Source organism: Camelus bactrianus, chromosome 17 (genome assembly GCF_048773025.1).
Source record: "Camelus bactrianus isolate YW-2024 breed Bactrian camel chromosome 17, ASM4877302v1, whole genome shotgun sequence".
Classification (NCBI taxonomy): domain Eukaryota; kingdom Metazoa; phylum Chordata; class Mammalia; order Artiodactyla; family Camelidae; genus Camelus; species Camelus bactrianus.
Window position 1 is genome coordinate 33,310,774 of NC_133555.1, and position 25,412 is coordinate 33,336,185.

A 25,412-nucleotide genomic window follows, 5' to 3' on the forward strand; every position below is an offset into this window, starting at 1 on the left:
AAAAAATTCCCAAGTTGCTGCCATACAGGCCAGCAGAGAGGTCTCTGGTGGCAGGGGCGTGAATGAGGGACTCAGCAGGAAGGATAGCTCCATCTACCAGAGGAGAAGGACTGCTCGCCAAGATTTCCTGGGGAGCAGAGCCTCAGGCAGGCCACCCCGCTCCCCACAAACCCCATGTTCTCTGGACCCAGAGTCTGAGCCCAGCGAGGGACTTGAGGAGGTGAGGGATTTGGCCTGTCCACCTCTGGGAGAAGAGCACTCCAAGCAGAGGGAACAGCCAATCCGATGACCCACACGTTCCCACTGACTTCCTGACACCCTCTGCGGTATGATGGAAAAAAATTGAGGCTCAGGGAGCTTGAGTGAGTTGCCCAAAGGTACACAACCAGGAAGCAGCAGGATGAGGTCTTAGACTCAGGCTGACTAAGCTGGTGCTGCTACTCCACCCACTGTGCCCACAGAACGCTACAGCACACAGGTGGATAAGCCAGCCATGAGGCATTTCCTGGGGCCTCCCAGGTCCTCCGTCTGGCTCCAGCTACATGGAGGGTGAGGGGTGAGGGAGGTTGGGAGGCTCTGCAGAGCCATGCCCAGAAGGGAGGAACTACTTGGGCGGAGGAAGCAGACCTTCATTCTCCTGTCAGCTCTGCCCCTATTCAGACCTGGCAGACCACATGGTTGCCGCTGCCTGGAGGAATACACATACCCTGCTCCCTGAGGCCTGGGCTTCTCAGCAAATGGCCGGACAGGCCTGTTGGGAAGCCTCAAACCTATTGCCTTGTCCAGCCCCCAAGCCCATTCTTCTTGCCCCTCCCCACCCCCAGAGAATATTGCAAGGACCTGAATGCCTCAGACAACAACACCGAGTTCCTGAAAAACTTCATTGAGCTCATGGAGAAAGTGACTCCAGACTCCAAGCAGTGTGAGTGCCTGGTGGGGCAGCTGGGTCTGGGCAGTGCCCAGGCAGCAAGGGGGCAGCGCAGAGGAACCCAGAGACTGGGCAAGTGTGGAAATATGCAGGCCCAAGCCAAGGGCAGGTCCTGGGCCAGGTCATGGGGAAGACCCCTGTTGGAGCCTTGGGGGTAGCAGGGAGAGTAAGCAGGGATCCACAAGAAGATACTCTCTCCACCTCTACCCTCCCGTTCCAGGCAACAACTTCCTTCTCCACAACCTAATCTTGGACACAGGCATAACACAGCAGCTGGTGGAACGTGTGTGGCGGGACCAGGATCTCAACACGTAGGCACTACCCAGCCTATGGGGGCAGGATGCTGGGTTGGGCTCAGAGGCTCTGCCCTGCAGAAAGCAGGTCTGTGACCTCACCTCCCTGCTGCCCCAGGTACAGCCTTCTGGCCGTGTTCGCCGCCACCGATGGTGGCATCACTCGCGTATTCCCCAACAAGTAAGTGACCTGCCCCAGTACCTGACATCCTGCCTCTGCTTGGGACCCTGCCTGTCCTGCTGCCCAGAGGCCTCCTTTCACCTACTGAGACCACTGCTCCCACAAGCCACCCCTTCCACCAAATTCTGCCTGTCTCGGGTGACCAGGGCAGCTGAGGACTGGACAGAGAACCCTGAGCCCTTTAATGCCAGCTTCTACCGCCGCAGCCTGGACAACCACGGCTATGTCTTCAAGCCCCCACACCAGGATGGTGAGTGTCCCCCCAGCACAGCAGGACAGTGCACATTGCACAGCAGTGTATGGGAAGCTGAGGCTTACCTGTCTGCTCAGCCAGGGCTAGGCTCTGCTCTGAAGGCCCCTCTCAAACACGAGGCTGGCTGAGACTGGGTCAGAGGAGAGAGGGCTAGGCTGTGCCAAACCCTATGTTGGGTGCTGGGTGCTCAGGCTGAGGTCAGCCTTGACCTAGGCTTCTGGGCCCACAGGGCCCTGTATAGAGTGTTCAGTGTGGCTGCCAGCCCCTACTCCTGACCACCCACCCTACCCCCACCCCTAGCCCTGTTAAGGCCACTGGAGCTGGAGAATGACACAGTGGGCATCCTCGTCAGCACAGCTGTGGAGCTCAGCCTGGGTGGACGCACACTGAGGCCAGCAGGTGAATACCCAGCATGGAGGTGGGGAAAGAGACAGTGGGCAGTGTGCTGCCCAGGTAGGCAGACATTGATGGCCCCTTGCTCTCCCCCATAGTGGTGGGCGTTAAGCTGGACCTAGAGGCCTGGGCTGAGAAGTTCAAGGTGCTAGCCAGCAACCGTACACATCAGGACCAGCCTCAGAAGGTATTTTGTCAGGGATGGGGCAGTAAGCCCAGAGTCCCCAGGAACCTCTACCAGTCCTCCCACTCAGAGTGGCTCTGGTGCCTATGGGGAGGCAGGGGCTGTTGCAGATGACCTGGGGACCCAGATGTATAATGGGTGAGGGGAGGGGAAAAACTGATAGCACCTTATGGTCCTTGTTCTGTGCCCAGCAGTGCGGCCCCAGCAGCCACTGTGAGATGGACTGCGATGTTAACAACGAGGTACGTGTTCCCTTAACCCTAGCTTACTCAACTCCTAGACACCTCCTGGCAACTCCTAGCCCATCCCTTGGCCAGTGGGTCTTAACATCCCACCCTGACTTCACAGCTTTACCAGAACTGAGGGGGACAGTACCCCCCTACTCAACCACTGGACTACCAGGGTCTGGGGAGGAAGGTCTGGGCCTGAGCCCCTCTCCATCTTCCTCCCCCTTCCCCATCTCTCAGGACCTGCTCTGTGTCCTCATTGATGATGGGGGATTCCTGGTGCTGTCAAACCAGAACCATCAGTGGGACCAGGTGAGGGTCAGGAAGGTGGAAGGAGGCGGTCTGGGTTTCTGAACCTTTTCAGGGAGTGCACTGCCAGCCCTGTGACTACCACTCCCTCCCCGCATCCCCAGGTGGGCAGGTTCTTCAGTGAGGTGGATGCCAACCTGATGCTGGCACTCTACAATAACTCCTTCTACACCCGCAAGGAGTCCTACGACTATCAGGCGGCCTGTGCCCCCCAGCCCCCAGGCAACCTGGGTGCTGCACCCCGGGGCATCTTTGTGGTGAGCCCCGGCAATGCCTGGCCTGGAGATGGGAGGCTGGGAGACTTGCCCACAGATGACCCCCCCCATCTAATAGAAAAGCTGGTGGTAACCTGGGCCCAGGGGCAACAGTGGGAGCCCATGCCACTCTCTCCACTGCAGCCCACCATTGCAGACTTCCTTAACCTAGCCTGGTGGACCTCTGCTGCAGCTTGGTGAGTCTGAGGGGGAAATGGGAGAGGGAGGGTGCTACCTGACCAGAAGTGTTCGAGAGAAATGGAGCACGATACCGGCCTCTGCTGACCACTCCCACTCGGTGACCCGTACCCTGCAGGTCCCTGTTCCAGCAGCTCCTCTATGGCCTCATCTATCACAGCTGGTTCCAGGCAGGTAGGTGGGGCTTTGGAGGCTCCTCCTCAAAGCTCCTCCCCAATCTAAGCAGAGACCGACCCCAGGGGGAGGGCGGGGCTCACGGCTGAGCGAGGCTCAGGGTGCAGGGGTGCAGCTGAGGCGCTCTGGGCCCTCGCAGAGCCCGCGGAGGCCGAGGGGAACCCCGAAGTGCGCGAGAGCAGCTGCGTCATGAAACAGACCCAGTACTACTTCGGTTCGGTGAACGCCTCCTACAACGCCATCATCGACTGCGGAAACTGCTCCAGGTGCGCGCGGAGCTGAGCGGCGGAGCAGGGCCGGGGCTGCGGCGGGGAGGGGCTGGGCGGAGGGGATGGGGCGAGCCTCAGCGCTCCGCCTTCCTGTGCTGCCTCCAGGCTCTTCCACGCGCAGAGACTGACCAACACTAACCTTCTCTTCGTGGTGGCCGAGAAGCCACTGTGCAGCCAGTGTGAGGCTGGCCGGCTGCTGCAGAAAGAGACTCACTGTATCCTGCCCGCGCCGCCGCCCGCGCCCCCTCCCGCCCCGCGTCCCCTCCTTGCCGCCGCCTCCTTGACTCCCCACCCATGCCCAGCGGACGGCCCGGAGCAATGTGAACTGGTGCAGAGACCGCGATACCGGAGAGGCCCGCACATCTGCTTCGACTACAACGCCACGGTGAGGAGGTTGCGGTGGCCTTGACATGCCGCTCCCCTCCCCCAGGGATAGCGCGGCCCTGCGGCCCCCCTGCCCGCCCCGCCCAGGCCGACCGGCTGCTCCTTGTCTCTTCCCGCAGGAAGATACCTCAGACTGCGGCCGCGGAGCCTCCTTCCCGCCGTCATTGGGCGTCCTGGTGTCCCTGCAGCTGCTGCTCCTCCTGGGCCTGCCTCCCCGGCCGCAGCCTCAAGTCCACGCCCACGCCTCTCGCCGCCTCTGAGTGCTCCCTCCCTGCCCAGGCCTCCCTGCCAGTCCCCTGCTCCCCCGCCCCACACTCCCCGCCTTAGAGCCTCACCCCCTCCCTCACTGAAGGACCTGAGCACGCCGGGCCCCCAAGAGTCTGCACCTGGTGGGCAGGGAGGTGGATTCCCAAAGGAGAGCGTTTCACGTCTTTGGCCCCCAAGCCACATCTATCGCCTGAACTGTCAAAAGTGTCCCAAGACCCCTCACTCCCACTTGACTTACTCGACTCTCCCCCCAGGACTGGGCCAGGGAAGACACAGCACTGGTGCCAAACCAGGCCTCCACTGCCCACCCTGCCCTGAGGCTCCGTTTGTGTGGGAGGCCTAGGTCTTGCCCCAGGTGAACTCCTCTAACCTGGTTCTTCTGCCCTACCCAGGACCAAATCTGGATTCCCTGGGAATCATGGAGGAAGTTGAGATGGGCAGTTTGAGGCCTGTGCATCCCAGCTTAAGTCCTAGCAGAAGAGAGGTCCTTGGGCAGCCCTTCTGCCTCTCTCATGCCTACAGCCACCTCTCCCTCACCTACAGCCACCTCTCCCTCACCAAGCCCTGCAGGTTGCAGGACAGTGACTGGCTCAGACACAACCCCATACACATCTGGAGCCCTGAGGGCAGAAACTGGACTCACATTAAACATATCCAGGAGGACACACACAAACACAGATGTGCACAGACACACACAAACACATACCGTGGGGTGGGGTGGGAGTGGGGGCTCACAAAGCCTTACACAGGATGAAGGGTTGGTGGGAGGGTTGGCACATGCACACTCCATCTCCTGCTCACCATCCGCCTCTAATCTGACCTGCAGCCCAGCTGGTCCTCTGTCTCTAAAGCTGAATGTCAAACAGTGCCAAATGCTGGGGCAAGGGGTGAAGACCCCTCTGTCCCACCCTAGCCACCAGTGTCCCCTAAATGCCCCTCACTCCACCAGGTGCTCATTGTAACCATTTCTCACTAGTGTCAGGCCTTCAGTGGGACCACATGCCACTGCCTGCACCCCTCGTCAGAGGAACTCTCACCGGACATTGCCCCTTGCCTTAGCGGGGTGACTTGATCACTCCTAGCTGGGTCATCCCACCCCCAGTCTGGCCCACACTCAGGCCTGTGCCCACTTCCACACACACTCCCTTGCCAAACTGCTCCTCCCTGCTGAACACTTGCACACACATAAACACATATACACACTCGGCACACACACAGGCTGGGCCTGGGCTCATCTTCATTCTGGTCATTTCCCCCAAAGGCATCCCAGCCTGGGGGCCAGTGGGGGACTGAGGGCAGGGGGATGTGGCCGTGGGGCTCAGATGGAGTTGGAGGGGGGAGGGTGATGCATTAATTAATGGCTCCGTTAATTAATGTCACGTTGCTTGTTGCTTTCTCAGTGTGTGTGTATGGTCCATGCCTGCTGCTGGTGCCAGGGTGGGTGCCCAAGCTGTACACCCAGCCTGGATGCCAGCCATGTCTTGCGGGGGCGTGTGTGTGTAACTGTAGTGTAGTCAGGTGCTCAATGGAGAATACAAAAATAAAAAAGAATCAAACATATACAGAAAATATATATTTTAAGTTTAAAAAACAAAAGCAGACAAAACAATCCCCATCAGGTAGTTGTCCAACCCCCGGCTGGGTCTGATCCTTCTCATCACCCACCCGACCTGGCTGCCCCTTGCCTCGGGCTTGGGGGATCTGTTGGGGGCTGGGGGTCCATTTTCTCTTATCTGCCCTTTTTTTTTGGTTGTTCTATTTTGTACAGCAAGTTGGAAAAACAGCAACAAAAAAGTCAAGAACTTTGTAAAATATTGTGTGTGATTCCTTGTAAAATATTTTCAAATGGTTTATTACAGAAAATCAGTTATTAAATAATGTTCATATTTTCACTTCAAATGATTCCCATCCACTGTGTCTGCCCTGGAGTGAGGATTGGGTGGCCTGAAGACACGTGGCCATGACCTCAGAGCCCCACTCACCACTCAACTGGGAGTGAAGGCAGTAGGAATCCTGGTTCCTGGAGGGTGTAGGGAATGACGCTTCCCAGGCCTCCTAAGTGCCAGAACTTTGGTATCCTTTGTCTCATAATCTTCTCAAGAACCTCCAGGAAAAGTTTTCTTTAAAAAAAAAAAAAAAAGTCTCCAGAGACTCAAGGCCAAGACTGTGGAGGAGAGAAGATGGAGATGAGATGCTGGTTTACGCAAGCGTCTGGCCATAGGGTCAGACCACCTGGGCCTAGTGGGCAGGTCCTCCACTTTGGAGCACAGAGTGAGTACCTGACCTGAGTCTGTGACCTGGTGCTTGAGGGCCCAGTGCTGTCTGGAGGAGGGCAGGGTCTGGCGCATCCCCAAGCATGATGGCTGCTCCATCCCAGCCCAGGGAAGGCCTGGTACCCTCAGTGACCACTGCACCTCACACTGGAACCCAACTTTGAGTCTCTTTCTGCAGATCCTCTCAGACTTCCTTCTGGCCGACCCTACACCTTTGTTCACTTTAACCCCAACTTTCTCAATATCAGCCCTATTCTGTGTGACCTTCCCAGTTCTTTTCAAAGGGAAGGACTTATAAAGACCAGGGCAGAGGTTTGCCAGTGCTGCTGACAGCTGCTCTCTTACAATACATATTCCACACTCTGTACTCACCTAGTGGGCAGCCAGCTGAGTCCTCACCACCACCTTAGAGTTGGATACTAGTTTATCCCATACCACAGATGAGCAAACTAAGACTTAAGAGAAATTCTTTCTCCCAGTGAGACAGGCAAGAAACCAGCAAAGGTTTCAGAGGGGAGGTGGCCTGTGGCTGGGGGACCTTGGATGCTAAATAAATGGAAGAGGGCATTCCAGGCCTTAACGAGGACACCCTTCCTCACTCCTCTTGTGGCAAGTTCTGGCCACCGAGCAAAGCCTAGCTAGCAACCCCTGAGACAGCTCCCATGCCCCACAACAGCCCCAGAGGTCCTGGGGTATAGTTGCGCTAAAAAATACAGAACATCCAGTCACATTGGAATTTCAGATAATCAACAAATACTTTCAGAATATTGCCAACACTGCATGGGACATAACTGTACTGAAAATTGGGGACCTGCCTACACTGATGAAAATTATTCATTGTTTATCTGAAATTCCAATTTAACTGAGGGTCCTGTATTTTGATTTGCTAAATCTGGCAACCCTACCCTGGGGTGGCATCCAGTGGGAACCTAGACCCCAAAGATAAAGGATAGCAATACCCTTTTCAACCAGGAAGGTTATGCACACATTGGCAGTTGTGCTGAAGTCAGTGGAAGGAAGGGATTCGGCACTTTATAAATGATCTTTGTCATGTAACTATTTTAATTATATGCACATTTTAAAAAAGTAACTCAGTACACACACACACACAAATCAGTTTGCACAAGACACAAGCTGCCTTAAGTCACGTTTCAGTGAGGTGGGGGCCAACGGCCAGTCTGACCCAAGTTTGTAGAGAGACCTCTTTTCATCCAGGTCAGCTACTGTGGGGAGGAGAGTCACTGAGAGAGGCCCAGCCTTGCCCCTTTGGGGGCTGGAGACCTGAGTTCTAATACGGGCTCCACCTCACTTGTAATAAGGGCAGCTTGGGCAACACACTGAGCACCCGGGGTGGACTGGTATTTTACACCCCAGGTCCCTTGGATCCTCACAGTAGGTCCTGTCATCACCTCCATTTTATGGTCCATGAAACTGAATCTAAACAAAGTCCAGGAACTTGTGCCAATGTCACACAGACGCCAAAAGGCAGAGCAAGAATTCCAACCTGAGTCAGGTCCCCTACACCCCATACAACCTGGGCCTGGCATACAACAGGCCACGGAAGTTTCGGGAGTTCACACCCACTGGACCATCCAACATTCTATCCGCACACCCGTCCACAAGGACACACCCACTCAGACATACAGGCACACACAGAGCCACTCTCCCCGGAAATTCAGCAAATGCGTTGCCTGCAATAGCGCTGCCGCTGGTACCTGCCGCTCCCCCGACATTAGCTATGCTAGTTCACCCTCTCCCACCTCCGAAGAACGACGGAAACGGTCCTGAGAACTACAACTCCCAAGCACACCCTCCTCTCACCACCAACAGGAAGGGCCCGGGCGCATAGCCTCCTGGGACTTGTTGTTCTACCCAGAATCCTGATTTCCGCCGGCCCCGAGTTGGGCTGGGGACTCCATGTCCCAGCATGCCGCGGAGCCGCAAGGCCGACGCTCAGAGGGCATCCTGAGGCCGCCTGGGACGCGCAGGCGCAGCGCCCCTGTTTGTCGGCGCCTGAGAAGGGAGGAGGTACTGCCGAAGCCGAAGCCGAAGCCGAGGCCGAGGCCGAGGCCGAGGCGGAGCTGACCAGACTTGACTCCGGCCCAGAACTAGGCTCCGGTACCCCGCGGACCGTAGGGTCTCAGAGTGGATGGAGGAGACCGAACCCTGAGATCACCGCCAGCCCGGTCGCCGTGCCGCAGGGCCCACAGGGCAGGCAGGCAGGCGCGCTGAAGCTGCCCGGGGCCTTCCCCCAGGTCCCCGGCCCCGCGACCAGGCCCGGCTCTGCCCTTTGGGACCAGAGGCGACCCAACCGGAAGAGGAGCCTTCACCGGGGCCATAGGCCAGTGATTAGGCCAAGGCAGGGCCTCCCGTCGGGGCCGACTGGGACGAGGCCCCGGGGAGGCCCCTAGCCCACTAAACCCTTCCCTCAGGCCGACTCCCGCCGGGAAGATGCAGCGCGCCCTACCGGGCGCCCGCCAACACTTGGGGGCCATCCTGGCCAGCGCCAGCGTGGTGGTGAAGGCTCTGTGCGCGGTGGTACTATTCCTCTACCTACTGTCCTTCGCCGTGGACACGGGCTGCCTGGCGGTCACCCCAGGCTACCTCTTTCCGCCCAACTTCTGGATCTGGACCCTAGCCACCCATGGGCTGATGGAACAACATGTGTGGGATGTGGCCATCAGCCTGGCCACAGTGGTGGTGGCTGGACGTTTGCTGGAGCCCCTCTGGGGAGCCTTGGAGCTGCTCATCTTCTTCTCAGTGGTGAACGTGTCGGTGGGGCTGCTGGGGGCCTTTGCCTACCTCCTCACCTACATGGCTTCCTTCAACTTGGTCTACCTTTTCACTATCCGCATCCACGGCGCCCTGGGCTTCCTAGGTGGTGTCCTGGTGGCACTCAAACAAACCATGGGGGACTGTGTGGTCCTGCGAGTGCCCCAGGTACGTGTCAGTGTGGTTCCCATGCTCCTGTTGGGGCTGCTGCTGCTGCTGAGGCTGGCCACACTGCTCCAGAGCCCAGCACTGGCCTCTTACGGCTTTGGGCTGCTCTCCAGCTGGGTGTATCTTCGCTTCTACCAGCGCCATAGCCGAGGCCGAGGGGACATGGCCGACCACTTTGCTTTCGCCACCTTCTTCCCGGAGATCCTGCAGCCTGTGGTGGGGCTGCTGGCGAACTTGGTGCATGGCCTCCTGGTGAAGGTAAAGATATGCCAGAAGACAGTGAAGCGCTATGATGTGGGTGCCCCATCCTCCATCACCATCAGCCTCCCAGGCACAGACCCTCAAGACGCAGAGCGGAGAAGGTACTGTGGAATCTTCCAAAACCTTGTCAAGCTAGGAGAGTATTTATTGATCAAGTCACATCCATCTGTTGAAGTGCTTGCTCTGTGTAGGCTGCTGGCCTACAGTCAGATATTGGGGCAGATTCAGAAAGAGAAAATCCAGTTTGTGGCCTTGAGGGGCTCAGCATTTAGGTGTCTGGCTGCAGGAGGTACTTTGCAAAATTAGAGAGTAAAAGTTCCTTTTCTCACCACTCAGGCCACTTAAGTTTCAAGAAATGCCCTGCTTTTTGGAGCTGTGTAAGGGGCTGTTGGAGAGCTAGGTACACACAACCTTGGCCTTGTCTCAGAATCTCAGAATCCTAGACCCTAGTCCTGTGGGAGCCAGAGACAACCCGCTGGTCCTTGCTCCCCTGTGAGGGAGGAACAGAGAAAGAGACCTAGAGTCCTTAAGAGTTGGTCGGGGCCACCCCAAATGCTGAACCATCCCCTCTTCCTAGGCCTTAATTCAGATTCTGTTGTTTCTCTACCACTTATTGAGAGAGAAGCTTAGGGTATTACTAGACCTACCCCTACCCTGCCCCCGACTTTGGCAGGCATTTGTCACCAAACCTAGGAGACAGTCACCTGACCCACTGAGGGAGCCTGCTGACCATACCAGGGAGTGGAGATAACCTTTTCATTATCTGTAAACCAAGCCATGTGTACCATGAGGAGTCCCAGCTGAATTATTCACTTGGCCAAGGCAAGACAGATCTTTTTTAATCCAGCTCTCTCTCTCTCATATCTGTGGACTCACCACAGTGGTCACAGCTCAGTTTCCAACATTATTCTTAAGTTTTTCGATGCAGTTACTTGAGTAGTGAAATCTAGAGCAGGATCTGTTCCTACTTTCTGCATTTGTCAAAGGCTTCTGTTTTTTCTCACTGTGAAATGGGTTCTTAGAAAGCAGCTTTATGAATTCAGCTGGAGTTTTCCCTGTGTTTACTCTCCACTGGGGCTGTGGAGTTGAGTGTGGGACACAACCCTTTCCTGAAGGAGTTTCCAGATAGGGAAGGGCCACAGGTAACTGTGGTCCAAGGTGGAACGTGTTGAAAAGTACACACGGCATGTAGCAGAGCATAACTCTGGGCCCTACAGTTTATGTCTCTATGGCTAATGAATCCTAAAGACTGAGGTCTGTCTTAACCTTACATGGTGGAGGAGATGGGGCCAGGAGGCTGGGCCTGGTAGAAACTGAGCTGTCCTCAGAGCTGTTCAGGTGGGCCCAGACCACAGTGGTGGCCCCTCCTCGAGTGAGAGATCTTGGTTTGTTAGAGTTAGCTGGACATTTGAAAAACCTCTGCACAGGCTAAAGAAAATGGACAGGTTCAGGCAGGCTGGGCAGGGGAGGGAGGGATGTTGGGAAGCTGGTTCTTGGTTTAGTTTTGATGTGTTTAGCTTACTTTGGGATGGGGCTTATTCCTCCAACCAGTTTGACATCTGGCTGCATGCCACTCCCTGACCCAAAGGGCTACCCTATGATGGTGGGAGGCAGGGTTTCCTACCTTGGACCCTTGTGAGGGAGTGATTAGCGTGCCACAACCTCTCCCTTGGCAGGCTTTAGACAGAATTGGCAAGGGAGTCTCCAGATTGGGAGCCTGAGTAGCAGCAGGGAAGAACTATCCTGTCTGTCCCAACTTGCCATGTGTCAGGGTCGAAGTGTGCTGGGGCTTTCTGTGCCTGTGTCATTGCCTCTTCTGGTACGGTGGAGATTTTAGTTCTCTGCTGGAACTTGGAAGGCTACACAGGTCCCCCATGCTGGTGGCAGAGTTTGAGGCATCAGCGGCCCACAGTGACCACTATTACAAGTGTTACCTGGCAGTATGAGCATTCCACCTCTTGGTAGGGCAGGGTCTCGAGTGCACATATATATCTTCTTTTCGTGAACTTTCCCACTTCCCCCCAGAGTTGGTTCTCCAGGGGCTGCCCAGTGGAACCAGCAGGCTCTAGCCTGTGTCCTACCCACATGGCTATTTCTCCATCTCTGCAAGGACTCGGGGTGTCCCTGCTCTAAAACAAGTCCTGGTGGCTTTGGGGATTCTTCGGGAAGGAGAGTATTTGAGTCGGTTAGGAGGGATAGGTTGATCCAGGTTGGCCCTGCTTCTCAGGCTGAGAGCCAAGGCAGTTGCTTGAGTTCCAACCTTCCCTACAGACCCTTGTTGGGAGGCTCCTTAACAAGGAGAGGCGGAGAAGTAACAGCTCTCTCCTTGGATGTGATGCCAGTGCCCAGCAGAAACTCACATGTCCAGGGACTTGCCCTTCCACCTGTCTGCCCTGGGACACCAGCTCTGCCTAGCCTTAGGCACCATCCTCAGAACCATTCCTAGGGCTGGCCTGAGGGCAGCCTGGCATATACCCAGCTGGCCTTCTCAGCCTGGAGGTGACCCAGCTATGGAGGGAAGAAGGCTCTACAGCCTTTAGGTCCTCATTCTGATAGGAGAGTGGGTCCTAATCCAATCCCTGAGGAACCCTGGGCCCTGCATGGGGAAGGGGAACATGTAGGATTCTGAGAGGGGAGTCCGAGTAGTAAGGCAAGTTAGTTTCACAGGGGAAGAGTGCAGGGCATGAGGCAAGTCCAGACCCTGAGTGACCTGTCATCTTTTCCCTGGCCCCAGGCAACTGGCTCTGAAGGCCCTCAATGAGCGGTTGAAGAGAGTGGAGGACCAGTCCGTCTGGCCCAGCATGGACGACGATGAAGAGGAAGCTGGGGCCAAGGTGGACAGCCCTCTGCCCTCAGACAAGGCCCCCGCACTCCCAGGGAAGGGGTCTGTCCCAGAATCCAGCTTGATCACCTTTGAGGCAGCTCCCCCGAAGCTATAACTCCTGACCACCTTGACTGTAGCATCTCCTCTCCCGAGCCCCCACTTGACACCCTCTCAGCTATTCCAGGGCACTGACTGCTCTGAGGAGAGGGAAGAAGGCCTGCTGGGGGTTGCCACAGCCTTCTGCTATTTCTCGCCAACACTACCCAGGACTCTTGCTACCTGGTTCCAGTTCCAGACAACCACTATGCCAGGCATGGGGCCTCTGAAACATCAGCCAGCCCAGGCCACCTGAGGTAAGACTGCACCTCAGCAGGCAGCCCCAAGCAAATGGCTACAGGGACACTGGTGCCATGGCTCCTGGGCCAACCCTCACGCCTGATACTGGTTGCCGAGAGCCCCGAGCCAAGGCAAGGATTTGCCAAAAACGTTCTGGGGGTCCAGCCAGTGCAGGAGCCAGCACAGGGCTGCACATCCCTGCCCACCCCCAGAAAGACTATGTTCATGTCAGGATTTCTGATTCCCTCTGCTGTGGCCATGGCTGCTTCTGGGCCAGAACAGTCACAGTTCCCAGATATTTTCTACAGGACCACTTGAGTGGGCAGCCAAGCCCAGCCTCGCAGTATCAATAAAGCAGTTCTTTGAGGTATGGCTCCTGGGCTCTGTCAGACTGCCTTGTGCAGCCCCCTCATCATATGCAACTGCAAAGTTAGGCAGGGACTTTTTACTCTAGGTTCAAGGGCTTGGTCCCCAAGGCTCCTCCAGCTGGATTGAAAAAATCATTGCCCTCACTCTCCTTCCCCCAGCACACTCCCCTCCCCACCACCACATGCCCACTGTCAAGCAGCCTTCCCAGAGCTGCACCCTTACTTATTTTCTCTCTCCCTGCAGTACCCAGTCAGGGAGGACCTGCCTGGAGGATCTGATGATTAAGGGCCTCTCTATCACAGGGAGTTGTTCTCATCCATGGCTCGCCACCAAGACAGAGTGCTCAGTGCTTGACACCTATGGAGGCAGCCCATCCCCAGCTCCCATCCTGTCATTGTCCAGATCTGACCACCACAGTCTGGAAACCAGCACAGCTGGGAGGCTGAAAGGACACACAGCTGCACCATTCACAGCTACAGCCATAGGACCTGCTAGGGCCCTGGGTGACATGGGATGCCCAGCAGCCAGATTCTGAGGCTAGTGTGCCAGGAAAGCTTTAGCCCCTCAGTGAACAGGTCCCCATCTTGCCCAGCTGCCCATTTTTTCATGCTGATAGCATTCGCAAGAACTATTCCCAGCTCTGGGTTATTCCTCCCATCCAGTCTTTTCAGTCTTTTTTTTTTTTATTATTTTACTTTTTATCTCTTCTGTAATTTCTGGACATACCAGCACAAGTTGAGTTGCTGAGGGGGCAGTCTTGCAAGCCCAACTTCATCTAGACACATGATCCATAAACTTCTCTGGGATGGTAGAGAAAGAAGGAAAGGGGAGCACTCCAGCAGGAGGAGCAAGCACAAATGTCACACACAGGACTCCAGCTACCCCTGAGGTGTCCCATGACCAAGTCAGCTGAGAGAGTGCAGGAGGTCCCAGCCCCAGCTCCTAGACTGAGGGGCAAATCCAGGCTTCCCCTAGGCTGGGAAGAGCTCAAGGCTGGATCCTTTTGCGGTACAGGTAGGCATTGCTCACCTGGTTCATGATGACCAAGCTGGTGATGACAGGGCATAGCACAGCCAGGTACCAGACCCCACCGGTGACTGTGGCAGTGAACCAGAGTGAGCACATGCCCAATAAGAGGCTGGCACTACCCAGAAGGTAGCCCACCAGCCCAGAAGTGGCATGGTACAGCTTGAGCTTGGCCAGGGGCCATCGGGGCAGCAGTTTGGGGTAGAGCAGCCCCACCCCACCTGAGCACTGCAGCCCTGCCCACAGCACAGCTAGCAGCCCTGCCCGCCCGTGCCACGTGGCCAAGTGGGCTTTGCCAAGCTGTTCCTTGTGGAGGATGACAAGGCCCAGGCCCAGCAGTGCACACAACAGGGCCAGCAGCTGCAGTACCCAGTGGCAGCGAGCTCGGCCCTTCCGCGAGAGGGAGCGCAGCAGCGAACTCTCAGGAGAGAACACCAGCAGTGCCTCAGTCATCAGGAAAGAGAACTGGGGAGACAGGGATGGAACACTAAGTAAGAGTGCTGCCCAGCGGAAGGGAAGAGAGCTTGAGATATAATCTAAGCTGCCAGCCAGTCTGGGCAGATTCCCCTTCATTCTCTCCCCACTGATAAGAGTGTCTATTTGGTGAGACAAGAGTGGAGAACTCTATCTGGGACAGAACATCTGCCCTGAGTAACAAGCAAGAGGTACCACTCCACACTTCTTCCTAGGTGCTATTCTGAAATGTCATCTCTGCTGTGTTACTCAGCAAACACAAGGTTCGAGATGTGGCAGTTACAAATGATTCACAAGCTTTCTTTTCCTGACATAGAGCTGGATACAGTTTCTTGGCAAGCGCTGGCCATACAGGTGCACTGTTTCAGGGAAAATTAGATGTGTCACTATAAATTAAGGTGAAAAGGAACACAGGTACACCCAAATGCATATTCTAAGCGTCCTGCCTGGAGGTGGGTGAAGCTTCATTTTGTGCTTAGATAAACCCATTTGCCCTGCATCTTGAATACTCTGGTTCAAGTCTGGGATATATACCATGGGCAGGAGTTGGAGCATGCAGCTCCTCCAGCCCCACATCCCGTCCCTCCAAACAGATACTAAGTGTTCATAAAGATTTAGAAGTCACCAAGATCACCACCCATAGCTATACTTCGTCCCACCCATAAGAGCAGGCCAGGCCCATTACTTACAGCCAGAGACATAAGCACTGGGTGCCAGGAGAAGAGACCTGGAATGAGAAGAGAAGGCTTTGAGGCTGAAGCAAGAAGAACCCAGCCACACCAATTGCCACAGGCTGAGGAAAATGAGCAGCCCATCACCCAAGGAGGTGCTGCCAAAATTCAAGTCCCCGCTTGCTGCAACAAGCTGACCCCAAACATATCCTCTCTTCCTGGTCCCTCCCTAGATCAGAGGCTATGCTTTCCCACTCCTCTGGCAGTCCTCCCTCCTTCCCCCTGCACTTTCCAGGAGGCAGCCAAGTGGAGCACAAGACAAGAGCAGCCAGGTACTCTGTGGGACCTGGCCAAGCTGGCCCAGCTTCCACACTTACCTACTCCACCCCACTTACCCCTCCAGCATAGCATGCCCCTCAGCCAGCCAGGCCTTTCCCAGGAGTCAGACACCCAAGGCTTCCTTTTGCCCCTGCTCCCCAGAAAAAGTGGCACTTTCCTTCCCATAAGTCAACTATGAATTCTACTTACTGGAGCCAGGCCTGGCAAGTACAGCCACAAAGATGGTGAAGCCTAGGGCCACAAGGTGGGCAGCAGCCCCAGAGGCAGTGCGTAGAGCTCGGTATATGTGCGATTCAGTCTCCACAGAAAGAGCCATGGTCAGCCAGGCCGGTGGCTGTAGCCTGAAAGCATAGTAGAGTGAGCAAGGGCCTCTGGTGCCCACTGTCCACTCCTCTCACTGGAGCAAGAGTTGCAGGGCAGGAATGCCACTCTCTTCCAAGAAGTTAAGATATGAAGGGACAGTACTAAGCTAGGCACCAGGAATAGTTGAGACTGGTGGCCTGTCAGAGCGTACACGCTTCTGAATTGGCACTGGTCACTGGCCCACCTTCCAGGTAGGATGCGCAAGGCCGTGTAATAGACTACAAATCCCAGCATGCACCACGCCGTCGCCGGGCGGGAGCGCTTGCTGGAAGGGCATGAAGCACCACGGGAATTGTAGTTCCCAGTTGCGTCGAAATTACAGCCTGAATCCCTTCGCGCACAGCCACCCCAAGTGCCCCTGGCACGCTGCCCTTACACGCTAGGGATTCGCCTGCCTCACCCGCAGGGCCGACCCGACGCGGTGATTTCTTCCGAGAAAATGGGATTTTCGGGGCTCTGCCGCGGGCGCTACCGCTCCGTCGCGGAGCAGCTTAACTTCCGGGTCCGAGCGCCTACCCACCCGGGACTTCCTGGAACAGTCCCCCACAGCCACACGACTGAGTCGCGATGCGCAGGCGCTGTTGAGCAGACGGTGTGTTGGCTGTGTCAGTGCGCAGGCGTGCTTGACCCGGTGTCCCAGGCTTCAGGGCTGTTTCTGACAGGTGCTCCCAGACATAGAGGTGCCAGCCACGGTCCCGGGCCCCATTAGCACCATGGGCAGTGGCTGCCGCATCGAATGCATATTCTTCAGCGAGTTCCACCCCACGCTGGGACCCAAGATCACCTATCAGGTGCCATCCGGGCTCGCGGGGACTGGGAGGTAGAGGGACGCTCAGGGGAGTTCAGCCGACTGCCGGAAAGCGGTGGAACCCTGTGCCCTGTACTGCACGCAGGCACGCCACTCCTTAATTCGCGGAGAATCGTGAACCAAGAGGACCAGGTCCCAGGCTCCTGGTGTGGCGAGGCAAACAAACATGACATAGGCAGTGATTGTGGGAAATCGGGTTATGGGGGCCCAGGGGAGTTGCCAGGTCCTAGGAAAGATGGGACAGGGTGGTCGCACCAGTAGTACCCCTGGATGCACAGGAATTTAGGTAAGGTAGGAGTGTGCCAGATAGAGGGAACAGCATATGCAAAAGCCAGGAGGCGCATGCGTTTGGAAACACAAAAGAGTAGTAGTCCTGGGTGGATGGAAGAAAGGAGAAACCCTGGAGAAGAGGGCTTAGGCCTTGGGGATCACCCTGTGTAATCCACCAAGTTACAAGGTCCACTAAGGGACTTCTTGCCACTCCCTTCCCCAGGTCCCCGAGGACTTCATCTCCAGGGAGCTGTTTGACACCGTCCAGGTGTACATCATCACCAAGCCAGAGCTGCAGAACAAGCTCATCACTGTGTAAGGCCCTAGCTAGGGGGTGGGGGAACTCCCAGGAGTGGTCAGACTCTGGGGTGGAAGGAGCCTGACTCTATTCCCACCTGTTCCCCCACCCACCATCCAGCACAGCCATGGAGAAGAAACTGATTGGCTGCCCCGTGTGCATCGAGCACAAGAAGTACAGCCGCAATGCCCTGCTCTTTAACCTAGGCTTCGTGTGTGATGCCCAGGCCAAGACCTGTGCCCTTGAGCCCATCGTCAAAAAGCTGGCAGGCTACCTGACCACACTGGAGGTCTGCAATACAATGGGCTTGGGTGGATGGGCAGGCAGAGTTGGGGAAGGTGTTTGCATGTCTCCAAAGCCCTCCAGCCCTAGGAACCTGCCAGTGCAGGATGTCAGCCAAAGGTTCTGGGATGTACCCACCATGCTGTCCATGCTCCATCCAGCTAGAGAGCAGCTTCGTGTCCACGGAGGAGAGCAAGCAGAAGTTGGTGCCCATCATGACCATCTTGCTGGAGGAGCTAAATGCCTCAGGCCGGTGCACTCTGCCTATCGGTATGGCCCAGCCTGTGCAAGGACAGCAGAGGGGTTGAGGAGGGATGGGAAAGTGGCAGAGGAAGGTGAGCCCAGCCAAGGACAAGACTCACAAACAAACTGGTGGCCAGAAAATAGCCATGAGCTGGGCTGATTATGTCCAGGGTCCAATGCATGGTGGGGCTGGGGAGGGGGAGGCCAGTAGAGCTCTCCAGCTCTACTCCTTGGGCATGTTCCTTTTTCTCTCTGGACCTCAGTCTCTTGCTCTATAAAAGATTGGCCCTACCCAGAGCCACTTGCCTGCCTCAAGGGTTGCTGGGAGGACTGGATGGTAATTGAGGGCCTCTTGGAAGAGATGGCACTGAGAATATAGGTGGGGTCCCCTGCAGATGAGTCCAACACCATCCACTTGAAGGTGATTGAGCAGCGGCCTGACCCTCCTGTGGCCCAGGAGTATGATGTACCTGTCTTTACCAAGGACAAGGAGGATTTCTTCAACTCACAGTGGGACCTCACCACACAACAGGTGTGCTAGCCCTCTCTGGCTATCAACCCCTGGAGCTGGCCACAGCTCTTCATTCCACCCCTACTTACCCTACTCCACCCTGCCCAGATCCTGCCCTACATTGATGGTTTCCGCCACGTCCAGAAGATCTCAGCCGAGGCGGACGTAGAGCTCAACCTGGTGCGCATTGCCATCCAGAACCTGCTGTGAGTGGGGCAATAGTCATGCTCAGGACAGGGTCGCTGCCAGTCAGGAAGAGCCCAGGGGCCTAGTGTGGGAGCTGGGAAGGCATGGCTCTTGCAAGCTGAGCACAACTATCTCCCCCAGGTACTATGGCGTTGTGACACTGGTGTCCATCCTCCAGGTAGGTGAGTCTGGGATCTGACTAATTGGAGAATGGATCACGTGGCTGAGCCTAATTGAGGCTGTGTCAGACTTCCAAACCCCTCACTCAGGCCCCTGTGCCTCCTGCTACCCTCCAGTACTCCAATGTATACTGCCCGACACCCAAGGTCCAGGACCTGGTAGATGACAAGTCCCTGCAGGAGGCATGTCTATCCTACGTGACCAAGCAAGGTACTGGTAGGCTCTGGGGGAGGCCATCTCAGGGAGGGCAGGGCCATCTGGAGAGCTGACCCCTGATGCCTACAGGGCACAAGAGGGCCAGTCTCCGGGATGTGTTCCAGCTGTACTGCAGCCTGAGCCCTGGCACTACTGTGAGAGATCTCATTGGCCGCCACCCCCAACAGCTGCAGCACGTTGATGAACGGTCAGAGGGGGATCCCCTGGGGCATGAGGGATTTGCCTGAGGGCAGGCATACTCTCTGTGTCTCTCTGGAGCCCTGGGTAAGAGAGAAAGCAAGAGATTCGCAGTGAACAGAATCACATGGCACTGCTACTCCAGGAAGGCTTCCTGGAGGTGACAGATTTAGATGCCAGTCTGGTCACTGAGACAAAACTGGAGGGGAGACTGACCTGGCTAGGAGGAGGCCTAGCCAGGGCATCACCCCTCTCTCCCTCAACCCTCACCCCAGGAAGCTGATCCAGTTTGGGCTTATGAAGAACCTCATCCGACGACTACAGAAGTATCCTGTGCGGGTGTCTCGGGAGGAGCGGAGCCACCCTGCCAGGCTTTACACAGGCTGCCACAGCTACGATGAGATCTGCTGCAAGACAGGTAGAGGCAGGCAGAACAGGTGAGGTGCGGTCAGGGCAGGGTGGCCAAGCCAAGGCTGCTGACCTTACCTCCACCACATCACCCAGGCATGAGCTATCAGGAGCTGGATGAACGGCTGGAAAATGACCCCAATATCATCATCTGCTGGAAGTGAGGCTGGTGAGGGCTGGACCAGGCACACAGCTGTGACTGCTGTCTCCTGCTAAGCCCTGCCTGGTGCGTGAGGGCTAGACCAGCAAACTAGCCCATACTGCCTTAAGGTTGATGCACACTTCTGTAAATAAAGTCATCCATTTCAACCTACCTTTATTGAGTACTGCCTCTGAGCCAGCCACCGGAGAGAACCTTCGGAAATGGAATAGCCATAGTCCTGGCGTCCTGGGGCGCCATCTGGTGGGCAGGACCGACAATGGACAAGTAAAAGTGCCAGCTAATTACAAACTGAAAGAAACAATCAGGAAGCTGTGATGAAGAGTGAGTTGGGATGGCTGCTGGGGCTGCTCTGGATTAGATGGGCAAGGAAGGCCTAGCTGAGCTGACTTAAACTGAACCCTGAAGGAGAAGGAGTATTCCAGGCAGAAGTAACAAGCGCAAAAGCCCTGAAGCAAAAGGCTCCTTGGGATGTATGTGGAAGCCAAGGGAGGCCCATGGGGCTGGAACTTAGGAGTCAAGTGGGAGTGGGGCAAGAAACGAAGTCCTGAGGTAGGAGAAGGTCAAGAGCCTGATACTGCAGAGTTGCCGGTAAGCTGCTTTGGACACAGTATTTTGATTTTGAGGGCCAGAGGCAGCCAGATTCACCCTCATGCGAGGGAATAATGTCTCACGTACACCTTTAAAGACTTCTGCTACTCAGCAAAGTCAAGGCCACGGTAGTTACCTTATGAGAGGTAATGGCAGCCTGGAATAGGATGAAGAGAAGTGAGCCCTGAGCGGTATTTCGCGAGTGGAGCCAACAAGGTGGAGCTGGGAGCGAGGAGACCACGGAGAGGCGCATCAGTGTGGGCTGAGAGGGAGCAGCTACAGGAAGAGTTGGTGGGGGTCAGACCGACTTGACGTCCATCGGAGGAGGGAGCCTAGGCCACAAGAGTCTAGAATTAAGGGAGACCCGTGAGCCACAGCCGGTTGTGAGGGAGAAAGCCCCAGAAGTCCAGGGAGGGTTGCTACCTGCCGTCTGGCCGTTCCGGGCGCTGCGCCGGCGGCCGCCAGGGGCTGCCCAGGCAGCACTGCGCAGGCGCCGAGCTAACCGTTTCCATGGCGGCGAGGACCCACGCGCCCCAACCGCTCCACAACGGTCAGGTCCCAGATTTCGGCCCCGCGGGAGACAGTGGTCCGCAAGCGTGTCAGCGCCTCCATCTCAGCTCCAGCTGCTTCCCGCAGTCAGCGGGACCCCGCCTTCCTGCTCTCTGTTCTTGGCGCCGACATGGGCGACCTGGAGCTGCTGCTGCCTGGGGAGGCTGACCTGTTGGTGCGGGGACTGCGCAGCTTCCAGCTGCGCGAGATGGGCTCCGAAGGGTGAGGCAGCTGGATCCAGGTCAGGCGTCCTTGAGTCGGGGAGTATGGGCCTGACACTTGGGGGGAAGGGCCCCCAGGTGTAGAGGTAACCTGAGTCACCTCTGGCCCCTCAGGATCGGGTTAGGCTTCAATAGGACCTAGTCCCCACCCCCACTCTTACCACACATGCGCTCTCACATGTGCTCACACCCCCTCTGGGGCAGGTGGAACCAGCAGCATGAGAATCTGGAGAAGCTGAATATGCAGGCCATTCTTGATGCCACAGCCAGCCAGGGCGAGCCCATCCAGGAGCTGCTGGTCACCCATGGGAAGGTATGCTGGAGACACAGGCAGAGTTCCCTTCTTCTCACCACTCCCCACCCCACCACTCTACCCCTCAGGTGCACCCTGGGTGCCTGCACTTCCCTCTGGTTGGCACACCTGCCCTCCCCAAAGGAGAAGGAAAAGTGTGTTACACATTTGATTTTGCACCTCTATGGGACAAGACCCTGGCACGCCAGGTGGGGTGCATGGCACCGGTTGATTAGGGACATAGTCGTGTATCATAGAACTGCCTAGGCTGCAGAGGGAGGGCCCAAGTTCTAAAGGCCATCCTGAATAGACTGCCAGGCTGGAGAAGGCTCCCACTGAAGTAGCGGTGGGACTTTGGCATGGAAGGAGGCAACCTTTCCAACATGAGACAGACGGAGTTAGAAACCAGGGATTAACTTGGCTGGAACGTGAATCAGGAAGTGGCACCAGTAGATGATCTGAGATATCACTTGACAAAAAGTGGAAGGAAAAGATGGAGCCCCCTACTGGGAGGTGGGGTAGGAAAAGGGCACTGTGAAGGGCGCCAAATAAGAGTAAGGCCAAGGCACATAAGAGCCTTGGAAAGCCAGAGGACAGAGCAGGGCATGAGCAGGAGGGCTAGCCTGAAAGGGACAACTGAATACAGGAGGAGAGGACAAGGATGCAGGTACAGAGGGAGCATGGCAGCCTGGGGACAAGGCAGGAGGGGCCAGTCACAGGAAGCACGAGGGATGCCCCCACAGAGATGTTGGGGCAGCTGGAAATGAAAGTCTAAGGTGCAGGAGAGAGGTCAGGAAGGAACTTATGTGACATGGGAGAGGCTAGGGACCCAGAGGAGATTGGGGAGCCAGGGATGGGAGGGTTGCCAAGCCAAGGTTGGCCCACCTCATCCCTGTACTTTGCCCTCCCCTCAAAGATCCCGACACTGGTAGAGGAGCTGATTGCGGTGGAGATGTGGAAGCAGAAAGTGTTCCCTGTGCTGTGCAGGCTGGAGGACTTTAAACCCCAGAACACATTTCCCATATACATGGTGGTGAGCTGCTCCATTGGTTCATAGACCCGCCCACCCCTTCAGAGGGCCCGGAACTATAGAGGGTAGCTGGTAGCCCCTATCCCTCTCCCAGCAGCCCAGAGCCCTGTCCTCCTCTTTATCTGACAGATACATCATGAGGCCTCCATCATCAACCTCTTGGAGACAGTATTTTTCCACAAGGTGAGGCACCAGCACTGTCCAATGGCTACAGCTCCAGGCCAGGGCCTGGCAACAAGGGAGGTTGCGTGTGTGTGGGAAGGGCATAAGAGATAGAATGTTTCGCCTCCACCTATACCCCAGGAAGTGTGTGAGTCAGCAGAAGACACCATCTTGGACTTGGTGGACTACTGCCATCGTAAACTGACTCTGTTGGTGGCCCAGAGTGGCCATGGTGGCCCTTCTGAGGAGGAGGAATCCCAATACAGCACCCCTATGCAGGTGGGCTGAGGTTCCCTGGGGTTGGCAAGGGCTCCCCAAAGCCTGAGTGTGTTGGGTAGGAGTCGGGGTTCCACTTGAACACCTTGTGCCCCATGCCCCACCCCAGGAGCTGCAGAAGCAGGCAGAGCTGATGGAATTTGAGATCGCACTGAAAGCCCTCTCAGTGCTGCGCTACATCACAGACTGCATGGACAGGTGGGCAGCCCTGTCAGGACTGGGGCCTGCAGTCGAGGGCTAGGAGCCTGGGCCTGTAGCCTCTAGTCACCTCTCCATCCCCATCTGTAGCCTTTCCCTGAGCACCTTGAGCCGCATGCTCAGCACCCACAACCTGCCGTGTCTCCTGGTGGAACTGCTGGAGCACAGTCCCTGGAGTCGGCGGGAAAGAGGTAAGGTCCTCCTCCCCTGCCTAAGTCCCAGCTCACTGCTTCCAGGACATCCTCCTGGATTGATGGGGTGGACAGCTTGCACACAAGTAGACAAACTCTGCCCCCTAGTCCACAGAGAATATCAAGGTGCTCTCACCCAAAGTGGGCCTAGATCTGAACTGTGCAGAGGGCAAGGCCTCTCTGTCCACTACTGAGGACTCACCCTGACCTGGAGCCAGCAGCACCCCAGCCTGAGCAAGTTCTGTGCCCAGGCAGTGGTCAGTCTGCCAGTCCACGCAGCTGACTCAGAGAGCATGCAACGCCTGCACCCAGTATGCTGATTCCTCTCCCCAGGCAAGCTGCAGCAATTTGAGAGTGGCCGTTGGCAGACAGTGGTCCCTTCAGAACAGCAAAAGCTGAGCAAATTGGATGGGCAGGTGTGGATTGCCCTGTACAATCTGCTGCTAAGTCCTGAGGCCCGGGCTCGCTACTGCCTCACAAGCTTTGCCAAGGGACAGTTACTCAAGGTAGGGAACCCCGCCCACACCAGTCCCCACAGCCCCAGCACTGCCCCACCTCACCCCTGATGTTTATTTTTGCCCATCCCCCTCAGCCCCAGCCCTCTTTCCAGACACTGGGCCTCAGGTGACACTGCAGCTAGTGGGACATGGGCCCACAGGCACCCTCAGCCCAGCCCAGCCCAGCCCAGGCCTTCTCTGTTCCTTGACCCTCTGGTCAGCACCGCTTCACACTGGCCTCCCCGGACACCCTTGCAGCTTCGGGCCTTCCTCACAGACACACTGCTTGACCAGCTGCCCAACCTGGCAGACCTGCAGGGTTTCCTGGCCCACCTGGCCCTGGTGGAAGCCCAGTCTCCTAAAAAGGACCTGGTGTTGGAACAGGTAGGTACTAGGAAGGTAGTTGCTTGGGACCAATGCCCACTTTGTCAGCTCCTCCCTGCCATTCTCCTCTTCTCTTCCCCAGATGCCAGAAATCTGGGAGCGGCTAGAGCGAGAGAACAGAGGCAAGTGGCAGGCTATTGCCAAGCATCAGCTGCGGCATGTATTCAGCCCCTCAGAGCAGGAACTGCGGCTGCAGGCACGAAGGTGAGGCCTGCTGAGCTGGCTGAAGGGGTGGAAAGGATGCAGAAGGCATGGATGTGGGCAGGGGTGTTTCTCCCTCCACCCACCAGGCCCAGCCAGGTCCTCCTGACCCTTTTCCCAGGTGGGCTGAGACCTACAGGCTGGATGTACTAGAGGCTGTGGCTCCAGAGCGGCCCCGCTGTGCCTACTGCAGTGCAGAGGCCTCCAAGCGCTGCTCACGATGCCAGAATGAGTGGTATTGCTGCAGGTGAGGGTATCCTAGGACCTTGGACCTCTAAGTCCCACTTCCATACTCCTCACAAGCACTGTATCCTCACCAGCCCACTTGTCTGCAGGGAGTGCCAAGTCAAGCACTGGGAGAAGCATGGAAAGGCTTGTGTCCTGGCAGCCCAGGGTGACAGAGCCAAGTGACGGCTGCAGCTGCTGAGGGCCAACCACCCATGCTATACAACCTACTAGAGTGTGCCCTGAACCTCTGGATCTCAGCCTGGCCTCTGCAAGCGCCCCAGTCTCCCAGGTGGTGAACACAGCAGGCGGGTAGAGCTGCTGACCCATCTTCCCCAGCAAAGCACTCCCCGCTTCCTGCCCCACCCGGCGGGTAGGCTTAGGACGCAGCCTCAGCAAGCTAGGGCAGGCGGCCTGGGCGGGGGGCGAGGGCCGAGGGCCGGATGTGGGGACCCTCTTCCTCTAGTACAGTAAAGTAAAGCTGGCTTCCAGAAACACGACTGTTTCCGCGTGGCCCTTTGCGGTCGTCGTCGTCGTCGTCGTCGTCGTCGTCAGGGGGAGGGGAGTTGCTGGCGGGTTGAAGGGAGGATAGGAAATGGAGGGCGGGGACTCCGCGAGAGCAGCGCATCGCCGCCCCACTCCGCCTGCGGGCCGACACAGCCCAGG

At 56.8% G+C, this 25,412-nt stretch overlaps 5 protein-coding genes and 1 long non-coding RNA gene across 23 annotated transcripts in view; 4 read left to right on the forward strand and 2 right to left on the reverse strand.

The window, feature by feature from the left end:
* CACNA2D2 (calcium voltage-gated channel auxiliary subunit alpha2delta 2) overlaps nt 1-6,206 on the forward strand; it is a 136,920-nt gene extending 130,714 nt beyond the window's left edge. For 2 of the 15 annotated variants that reach the window (XM_074344836.1, XM_074344839.1), the window contains 15 exons: nt 825-922; nt 1,149-1,239; nt 1,340-1,402; nt 1,549-1,652; nt 1,956-2,054; nt 2,147-2,235; nt 2,424-2,474; nt 2,700-2,771; nt 2,873-3,025; nt 3,167-3,219; nt 3,339-3,394; nt 3,534-3,660; nt 3,769-3,877; nt 3,959-4,048; nt 4,167-6,206. In XM_074344836.1, coding sequence (XP_074200937.1) covers nt 825-922; nt 1,149-1,239; nt 1,340-1,402; nt 1,549-1,652; nt 1,956-2,054; nt 2,147-2,235; nt 2,424-2,474; nt 2,700-2,771; nt 2,873-3,025; nt 3,167-3,219; nt 3,339-3,394; nt 3,534-3,660; nt 3,769-3,877; nt 3,959-4,048; nt 4,167-4,307 — 1,396 coding nt within the window. In that variant the 3' untranslated portion in view covers nt 4,308-6,206. Of the gene's footprint in view, nt 1-824; nt 923-1,148; nt 1,240-1,339; nt 1,403-1,548; nt 1,653-1,955; nt 2,055-2,146; nt 2,236-2,423; nt 2,772-2,872; nt 3,220-3,338; nt 3,395-3,533; nt 3,661-3,768; nt 4,049-4,166 lie in introns of all 15 variants that reach the window. The other 13 variants (XM_074344838.1, XM_074344842.1, XM_074344837.1 and 10 more) reach the window with 10 other exon arrangements.
* Nucleotides 6,207-8,571: 2,365 nt separating this feature from the next.
* On the forward strand, nt 8,572-13,314 carry TMEM115 (transmembrane protein 115). Its single transcript, XM_010969123.3, has 2 exons — nt 8,572-9,889; nt 12,523-13,314. The coding sequence occupies exons 1-2, from the start codon at nt 9,039-9,041 to the stop codon at nt 12,725-12,727; spliced, it is 1,056 nt and encodes a 351-aa protein (XP_010967425.1). The 5' UTR covers nt 8,572-9,038; the 3' UTR covers nt 12,728-13,314.
* A 660-nt stretch (nt 13,315-13,974) lies between these two features.
* Nucleotides 13,975-16,729, reverse strand: CYB561D2 (cytochrome b561 family member D2). Of its 2 annotated transcripts, none has more exons than XM_010969127.3 (4): nt 16,591-16,729; nt 16,017-16,168; nt 15,507-15,544; nt 13,975-14,808 (listed from the first exon to the last, which is right to left on the reverse strand). In XM_010969127.3, exons 2-4 carry the CDS (start codon nt 16,141-16,143, stop codon nt 14,305-14,307), a joined length of 669 nt encoding a protein of 222 aa, XP_010967429.1. In that variant the 5' UTR covers nt 16,144-16,168; nt 16,591-16,729; the 3' UTR covers nt 13,975-14,304. The 2 variants fall into 2 exon arrangements, with proteins under 2 accessions (XP_010967429.1, XP_010967430.1); XM_010969128.3 differs by having other exon boundaries at nt 16,567-16,704.
* Nucleotides 16,730-16,849: 120 nt separating this feature from the next.
* NPRL2 (NPR2 like, GATOR1 complex subunit) lies at nt 16,850-20,082 on the forward strand. 2 transcript variants are annotated; one of them, XM_010969124.3, is made up of 11 exons: nt 16,850-16,981; nt 17,492-17,583; nt 17,687-17,855; nt 18,010-18,118; nt 18,487-18,623; nt 18,711-18,808; nt 18,930-18,966; nt 19,058-19,178; nt 19,254-19,371; nt 19,637-19,779; nt 19,866-20,082. In XM_010969124.3, the coding sequence occupies exons 1-11, from the start codon at nt 16,904-16,906 to the stop codon at nt 19,931-19,933; spliced, it is 1,170 nt and encodes a 389-aa protein (XP_010967426.1). In that variant the 5' UTR covers nt 16,850-16,903; the 3' UTR covers nt 19,934-20,082. The 2 variants fall into 2 exon arrangements, with proteins under 2 accessions (XP_010967426.1, XP_010967427.1); XM_010969125.3 differs by having other exon boundaries at nt 19,085-19,178.
* LOC141573779 (uncharacterized) lies at nt 20,052-21,080 on the reverse strand. The gene is made up of 3 exons (XR_012500001.1): nt 20,944-21,080; nt 20,657-20,852; nt 20,052-20,169 (listed from the first exon to the last, which is right to left on the reverse strand). It is a non-coding gene; the product is annotated as an uncharacterized LOC141573779 (long non-coding RNA).
* ZMYND10 (zinc finger MYND-type containing 10) lies at nt 20,228-25,243 on the forward strand. Of its 2 annotated transcripts, none has more exons than XM_010969129.3 (12): nt 20,228-21,291; nt 21,495-21,603; nt 22,499-22,615; nt 22,742-22,795; nt 22,916-23,053; nt 23,160-23,248; nt 23,339-23,439; nt 23,773-23,945; nt 24,195-24,320; nt 24,403-24,524; nt 24,643-24,768; nt 24,857-25,243. In XM_010969129.3, the coding sequence occupies exons 1-12, from the start codon at nt 21,200-21,202 to the stop codon at nt 24,930-24,932; spliced, it is 1,323 nt and encodes a 440-aa protein (XP_010967431.1). In that variant the 5' UTR covers nt 20,228-21,199; the 3' UTR covers nt 24,933-25,243. The 2 variants fall into 2 exon arrangements, with proteins under 2 accessions (XP_010967431.1, XP_045362008.1); XM_045506052.2 differs by having other exon boundaries at nt 20,228-20,520.
* Nucleotides 25,244-25,412: the final 169 nt, after the last annotated feature.

Excerpts from the sequence above, each read along its gene's own strand:
- TMEM115 (XM_010969123.3), top strand. The coding sequence starts at position 9,039 with ATGCAGCGCGCCCTACCGGGCGCCCGCCAACACTTGGGGGCCATCCTG. Across the intron at positions 9,890-12,522 it reads CAAGACGCAGAGCGGAGAAG|GCAACTGGCTCTGAAGGCCC; the intron begins GTACTGTGGAAT and ends CCCTGGCCCCAG.
- CYB561D2 (XM_010969127.3), bottom strand. The coding sequence starts at position 16,143 with ATGGCTCTTTCTGTGGAGACTGAATCGCACATATACCGAGCTCTACGC. Across the intron at positions 15,545-16,016 it reads ACTTGCCAGGCCTGGCTCCA|GTCTCTTCTCCTGGCACCCA; the intron begins GTAAGTAGAATT and ends TTCTCATTCCAG. Across the intron at positions 14,809-15,506 it reads CAGTGCTTATGTCTCTGGCT|TTCTCTTTCCTGATGACTGA; the intron begins GTAAGTAATGGG and ends CTGTCTCCCCAG.
- NPRL2 (XM_010969124.3), top strand. The coding sequence starts at position 16,904 with ATGGGCAGTGGCTGCCGCATCGAATGCATATTCTTCAGCGAGTTCCAC. Across the intron at positions 17,856-18,009 it reads GCTACCTGACCACACTGGAG|CTAGAGAGCAGCTTCGTGTC; the intron begins GTCTGCAATACA and ends TGCTCCATCCAG. Across the intron at positions 19,372-19,636 it reads CTGCAGCACGTTGATGAACG|GAAGCTGATCCAGTTTGGGC; the intron begins GTCAGAGGGGGA and ends CCCTCACCCCAG.
- ZMYND10 (XM_010969129.3), top strand. The coding sequence starts at position 21,200 with ATGGGCGACCTGGAGCTGCTGCTGCCTGGGGAGGCTGACCTGTTGGTG. Across the intron at positions 22,616-22,741 it reads CATTTCCCATATACATGGTG|ATACATCATGAGGCCTCCAT; the intron begins GTGAGCTGCTCC and ends TTTATCTGACAG. Across the intron at positions 23,249-23,338 it reads ATCACAGACTGCATGGACAG|CCTTTCCCTGAGCACCTTGA; the intron begins GTGGGCAGCCCT and ends CCCCATCTGTAG.